This window comes from Palaemon carinicauda, chromosome 28 (assembly GCF_036898095.1).
Source record: "Palaemon carinicauda isolate YSFRI2023 chromosome 28, ASM3689809v2, whole genome shotgun sequence".
In the NCBI taxonomy this organism is placed as follows: Eukaryota; Metazoa; Arthropoda; class Malacostraca; order Decapoda; family Palaemonidae; genus Palaemon; species Palaemon carinicauda.
The window spans coordinates 2,555,808-2,563,307 of record NC_090752.1 but is presented as its reverse complement, the minus strand read 5'-3'; the positions used below and the strand labels follow the sequence as shown (position 1 = coordinate 2,563,307).

Here is a 7,500-nt window from a genome sequence, read left to right as displayed (position 1 = left end):
ATTAGCATTATCAAAATTATTATTATTATTATTATTATCAAAATTATTATTATTATTATTATCATTATTATTATTATTATTATTATTATGGGTTGTGGTGGCCTATTGTAAACGTCCTTGCCTGGCGATCCCAGGACCAGGGTTCGAGTCCCGCTAAACTCGATAGTTTTTTTGTAGTCTCTGTATCCTCACCATCTTTGTGGGCTAAGGATAGAGTTTGGGGAACTATAGGTCTACCTGCTGAGTCATCAGCTGCCATTGCCTGGCCCTCCCTGGTCCTAGCATAGTTGGAGAGGGAGCTTGGTGGCTGATCATATGTGTATATGGTCAGTCTGTAGGACATTGATACTGTCCCTTGCCTCTGCCATTCATGAGTGGCCTTTAAACCTTTAAGCATTATTATGGATATATACGCAGTATTCATGAAGTAATAATAGGCACATTGAATTAAATAAGAATTTGCCAAATTAATAATCTTTCTGAAAAAGAAATTAAAAAAGAAAAGGAAAATTAGAATATAAACCATTTCAATTCGCAACCTAATAACGTCTGCATCAACATAAAATAAAAAAAAAGTAAACAAACACTAACGCCATCTATCGCCGCTTGTCGAAAACACGCCTTGCTAGAATTGAAGAGGATTAAGACGAATAAATAGATGAAAATGTCGACCTTTACGAATTGATGGACGTTGAAGAAGAAGCCTTTGTTATTCCGGCATGGAGATGTTGTCTAAGGGGGAGGGGGTCTATAGGGAGGGAATAGGGGGGAGAGTAGGGGGGAGAGGGAGGGAGTGGCAACAGGGCAGGTGATCCAACAGGTTACTACTTCACTCCAGTCACTCAGTAGTGTTCCAGCAGTCAGTGAATAGTGTGTGTCTCTTTCGCTCTCTGTTTTTGGCGTCACGGTCATCCGCGGAGACCAGCGTAGCCCTATTTAATTTATGATAATTATGTATTATAGAGAGATCGTTACTCGATAAGAGAAGACTATAGTGATAGGCAAAAGAGTGAGGATAATAATCCTCCCACAAGAAAACCCTTGCTTAAGTGCTATAGTGATTTATTAGAGGAATTAATAGCTTCGTGTATGTGAATGTCTTGTTGGAAATATTCAATTTGGGATTAGATGAAAGTCTGTGCAGTTTTCTATTAAATATATATCAAAAGGATATTTTTGAAGAGAAGATAAGCTATTTTGAAAAACACGAAACTCTTATACATATCTTATTGATTATGGAAAAAGAAAATTAAATGTAAAATTCCTTAAGGTTCGTTATATTTTTATTGCAAGTTCATAGCTTATTAAAACAGATTAGTAACCCCAGAAAGCTAATAGGATTCGGAGTTATAGAAAATGTGTTATTTTCATCGAATTTAGAACTCATTAGCTGGTATTTAAAAATCATTTTACTTTATGCGAATATAAAATCTATAAGTAAAGGTCTCTCTACTTTATTTCCATAAAATCGAAGCAAAAAGTGTTAAGTAGTTATAAGTATCATACGAAGGAAAACGGCAGTACCACTGAAAAGAAATAATTTATATAAACTAAATATTGGATTATACCAATGACTATCTCATTCTTCCAAGCTTCGTCCAGGAGAGCTTATTAATCTAGATCAAAGTTCTAGAGGAACTTGTAAAATCTAGACCAAAGCTCCAGAAGAGACTGTAAAATCTAGATCAACTCCAGAAGAACATTTAAAATCTAGATCAGAGATCCAAGAGCGTTTGTAAAGTCTAGATAGAGCTTGTAAAATCTAGACCAAAGCTCCAACACAGCCTGTAAAATCTAGATCAACTCCAGAAGAACATTTAAAATCTAGATCAGAGCTCCAAACCCCTTTGTAAAATCTAGATAGAGCTTGTAAAATCTAGACCAAAGCTCCAAAAGAACTTGTAAAATCTAGATCAACTCCAGAAGAACATTTAAAATCCAGACCAGAGCTCCAAGAGCGTTTGTAAAATCTAGATAGAGCTTGTAAGATCTAGACCAGTTCTCCAAAACAGCCTGTAAAATCTAGACCAGTTCTCCAAGAGAGCTTATAAGATCTAGATCAAGCCTCAAAAAGCGTTTGTAAAATCTAGATAGAGCTTGTAAACTCTAGACCAGTTCTCCAAGAGAGCGTATAACATCTAGATCACAGCTCCAAAACCATTTATAAAACATAGATAAAGCTTATCTAGAACAAAGCTCCAGGAAAGCCTCGAAAATCCACACCAAAGCTCCAAAAAGGGAGCTCATAAACCCTTAAGAGAGCTTATAAGATCTAGATCAAGCCTCAAAAACTATTTATAGAATCTAGATAAAGCTTATCTAGAACAAAACTCCAGGAAAGCCTCTAAAATCTACACCAAAGCTCCAAAAAAGGAGCTTACAAACCCAGACGGAAGCTTCACAATTAGAAGAAAGACGTAGATCCAAAATCATTATAAGAAAGCCTCTAAAATCCACACCAAGGCTCCAAAAAAGGAGCTTATAATCCCAGACGGAATCTTCACATTTTGAAGAAAGACGTAGATCCAAAATCAGGTCATTATGGAGCAATCTCCTCCTGAACGTCTGTCGCCCATATCAGCCTACCTGAAGTTCCCTCGGGAACCAATCCGACGACACCACTCCCTGAAATACATATTTAATGGGGAGCTGGCGAGTCAAGGATACCGGCCGGGGTCGCAGACCCCTCCGCTGCCTTACCACGTCCTGCCCTACATGTCGGATAAGACGAGGCACCATTCTCTCACGCGGTTGAAGGATTTGACCTCACACGTCCTACCTGGCAGGTGAGTTGGTGATTTGAAGGTCCTATGGTTAGGATTCATTAATGATAGAATTAAGGACATTTGATTTAATGATCAAGAGGTCACGATAGTATCCTAAGGTCAGGATTCATAAATGGCTCCTGTAAACAGATTAAGGATATTTGAGTTGAGGATCAGGTTACAATAGTATCCTAAGGTTAAGATTCGTAAATGGCTCCTGTAAATAGATTAAGGACATTTGAGTTGAGGATCAGGAGGTCAGATAGTATCCTAAGGTTAGGATTCATAAATGCCTCCTGTAAATAGATTAAGGACATTTGAGTTAATGATCAGAAGGTCAGATAGTATCGTAAGGTTAGGATTCATAAATGGCTCCTGTAAAGAGATTAAGGACATTTGAGTTCATGATCATGAGGTCAGGATAGTATCCTAAGGTTAGGACTCATAAATGGCTACTGTAAACAGATTAAGGATATTATACAATGTTTTTATTTTGTCTTTTGTTTTATATGTATGAATCATTCAATATAAATTATGTATTTATGTTTAAGAAGTATATTATGGGCTGAAATTATAGCATAGCTACATATAAGTCATACTAAAAGTATGTCCAAACCAACATATTTTGACGTATGGGACAATAGTATATAATTCAATTAGAGTCAAAGTATTATAGAAGACTTCTAGAACAGTATTATATCATATGAGTGTTTGAGCCTTTTTAGAAGACATTTAGGACAGTATTATATGATCAAATGAAACTTGCAGGGATAAACTGTTATGTAAAAAGCTGGAAATGATTGAATTTTGGAAGGTCAAGGTCAAAGGTTAAGGTCAAATGTCAAGGTCAAATGTTAAGGTGAAAGGTCAAGGTCACGTTCAAGCATAAGGTCCAATTCACGTAATCAGCCCTAAGTTTGGACATCGTTCTCACTGAGACTTCAAACTTGGTTCATATTTGTGTGTATGAAAATCCACACCAATTAATACATGTCAAGGTCAAAGGTCATGGTCAAATGTCAAGGTCAAATGTCAATGTCACGTTCAAGTAAAATATCCAATTCACGTAATCACCCTTAAGTTTGGACATCGTTGTCACAGAGACTTCAAACTGGGTTCATATTTGTGTGTATGAAAATCCACGCCAATTAATACATGTCAAGGTCAAAGATCATGGTCAAGGTCGAGCAAAAGGTCGAGAAATATGCTTTTACGGCGGAGGTCTGCGCTCTACGGAATGCCCCTGTAGTTCTATTAGTAATTAATTATTGCATCATTTCTTATTTCATACCTTACACCACCAGAAAAAAATAATGTTTTCCCTCTTTCCGTAGACGGTTCTGCGAATTGAATCCCAGTGTAATTGGCCATTTACTCGTCCTCGGCTGTGCTCGTAACAGCTGCTATATTATTAGCCTCGTTAAACCGAGTTATAACTTCTGACCTAACTCTAATTTCAGGCAGGGTTCAAGTTGAGTCAGGTTACCAGATAAGTGTGCCAGGAAATGCTTTTACCATTATAACAAGTTGGGAAATCATTATACTGTAAAAAAATACGAATGTTTTGATACTTGCCATTTCAACAACAACGATAAATGCAGTTGTTTCTAGTCCATTGCTGGAAAAAGGCCTCAGATATGTGAATTCATGTCTGGGATTTGGCCAACTTTTATCACCACACTGGCCATGCGGGTTGGTGATGGTGGGAGATTTTCATCTGATCGCCAACAGGAACACGAATATTTTGATTCTTGCTATTTCAACAATAACATTAAATGCAGCCGTTTCTAGTCCACTGCAGGACAAAGGCCTCAATTTATGTCTGGGTTTAGGTCAGTTTTCATCACCACGTTGGCCAGTGCGGTTTGGTGATGATGGGAAATTTTCGTCTGATGACTCACAGCAAACCAACCTAGTATGGGTGGCCTTGACTAGTACAGCTTTGCTGATCATAAAGATACACAAACCCCTTCACCACGTCAAAGTCTCCCCACTCTTGAAGGCTGTTATTTCTATACTGAATAAACTAGAGGGGGCCCTCAGTAGAGAGAATGCTTTCCCCATGCTAAGCAGTCTGACTTTGCTCTTCCATTGCGTACTTGAAGTTCGATGTGTTTTCTTCAAAATCTATTGGATTTATCCTTGGTTCATAGCAAACATGTCCACCAATTTTCATTGAAATAGATTCAGTAGCCTTTGCAGGAGATGATGAATGGAGAAGTATTGAATTAAAAGCTCAAGATAGAGACGACTGGCGAAATCTAACCGAGGCCCTTTGCGTCAATAGGCGTAGGATGAGATGACGAATGGAGAAGTATTGAATTAAAAGCTCAAGATAGAGACGACTAGCGTAATCTAACCGAGGCCCTTTGCGTCAATAGGCGTAGGAGGAGATGATGAGTTTTTGCGTAATGTTGTTCATAAGCAAAAAATAAACTAACAAAATATTCATCATTTACTTTACATTGCAATTATTTTTAGAGTACTGCTGCGTACTTTGATGTACTTTATCCAAAATGTTAGAGGTTTATCCTTGGCTCATACGCAACATGGCTACCAAGTTTGGTCCAAATCGGTACAGTAGTTTTTGTGTAAAGTTGTTCACAAACAAACAAACGCACACACAAAGAAACAAATAAATAAACAAGGGGGAATACATAACCTTCACTAAATCTTCGAAAATATTTTCTTTTGTTTTTCATAGAAAATTTGCTTCACTTTCAAGTAAATAAAGTTGGAAGGAGGTTATGTTTTATCCCCTGTTTGTGTGTTTATTTGTGTCTGTCTGTGTTTGTTTGTGAATAGCTTCATGGCAACAATTTTAATCGCAGAGTAATGAAACTTGCAGGGATTAATTGCTATGTAAAAAGCTGGAAATGATTAAATTTTGGAAGGTCAAAGGTTAATTTCTCGTTTCAGCAAAATGTCCAATTCATGTAATCAGTCATAAGTTTGGACGTCATTATCACAGACTTGAAACTTGGTTCATATTTGAGTGTATGAGAATCCACGCCAATTAATACATATTAAGGTCAAGGTCGAGTAAAAGGTCGAGAAATAAGCTGCCATGGCGGAGGTCTGCGCTCTACTGAGTGCCCCTCTAGTTTAGTAGTGTTTTAGTGAAAACATAATTTTATCTTTAATAGAAAGTTTGGGAATTGAAGTAGCAACAAAATAATAAAAATTCACCTGAGGGATAAAGTAAAGAAAGCCGTAACCAGAGAGGCTATAATCTCCAGCACATTACTCCAATTAATTAGAGATTAGAGACGAATCAGATTAGTTTGAGAAAGGATTTCTCCTCATTATGAAAATTAAAAAAATGATATTGACCATTTCGTTTCATTATCAACAATTGTTTTGACTTGACTATTTGTTTCAGTAAATTCAATAAAAAAATATTCTTTATAAATATAAAGATTTCTTTACTTTCTTTATTCCATTCATGAATTTTAATTTTTCAGTTGCTATTTATATTCCCAAACTTTCTATTAAAAATATGAAGATTTTAATGAAACATCACTAAACTAGAGAAGCACTCAGTAGACTGCAGACCTCCACCGAGGCAGTTTATTTCTCGACCTTTTGCTCGATCTTGACCTTGACTATGACCTTAACATGTATTAATTGGCGTGGATTTTCATACACTCAAATATGAACAAAGTTTGAAGTCTCTGTGACAACGATGTCCAAACTTATGGCTCATTACGTGAATTGGACATTTTGCTTGACCATGACCTTGACCTTTGACCTTACCATGTATTAATTGGCGTGGATTTCATACACTCAAATATGAACCAAGTTTAAAGTCTCTGTGACAACGATGTCCAAACTTATGGCTGATTACTTGAATTGGACATTTTGCTTCACCATGACCTTGACCTTTGACCTTAACATGTAGTGATTGTCGTGGATTTTCATACACTCAAATATAAACCAAGTTTGAAGTCTTTGTGACAACGATGCCCAAACTTATGGCTGATTACTTGAATTGGACATTTTGCTTGACCATGACCTTGACCTTTGACCTTACTATGATACACCAAAGGTATTCTATCTTTATTACCAAGGTTAATATATTAAAAACTGCTATAATGTTAAAACCATCTATAAGATACTGCCGTTTTGAAAATGTGTCTTAAGTTCAATTTTTATTCCAACCATTTTGAAATTATTTCTCTACTTCAAACTTCTGTTTAACCATTTTTCAATTCTTGGAGGAAAATTTATTTCGGTAATTTCGTTATGTTTCTGTATACGAAAGCAAAGTGAGTAATGTGTCTTTTGGGCGATACTGGTGAGGAGAGTATGTGAATTATATGTATCATGTGGAGTACATAGATAATCACATGTGAAGCAATGTTACGCAAATTATGTGAAAAAAACATATTTTTTAGTTATTTATTGACGTATGTATACATTCATATATATATATATATATATATATATATATATATATATATATATACTGTATATATATATATATATATATATATATATTTATATATATATATATATATATATATATATATATATATATATATATATACTGTATATATATATACATACATATATATATATATATATATATATATATATATATATATATATATATATATATATATATATATATATATATATATATATATATATATATATATGCAGATATATTTGCCTCTACAAATACACATACATACATTTGTAGACAAAAACACACACATATAATTAATATAAA

At 35.2% G+C, this 7,500-nt stretch overlaps 1 protein-coding gene across 1 annotated transcript in view; it reads left to right on the top strand.

Moving 5' to 3' along the window:
• Nucleotides 1–2,501: 2,501 nt before the first annotated feature.
• Nucleotides 2,502–7,500, top strand: part of LOC137621383 (synaptotagmin-15-like) — a 60,302-nt gene continuing 55,303 nt past the window's right edge. Inside the window, exon 1 of the mRNA XM_068351681.1 lies at nucleotides 2,502–2,786. Within this exon, the coding sequence (XP_068207782.1) occupies nucleotides 2,542–2,786 (245 nt within the window). The 5' untranslated portion in view covers nucleotides 2,502–2,541. The remainder of the gene's footprint in view (nucleotides 2,787–7,500) is intronic.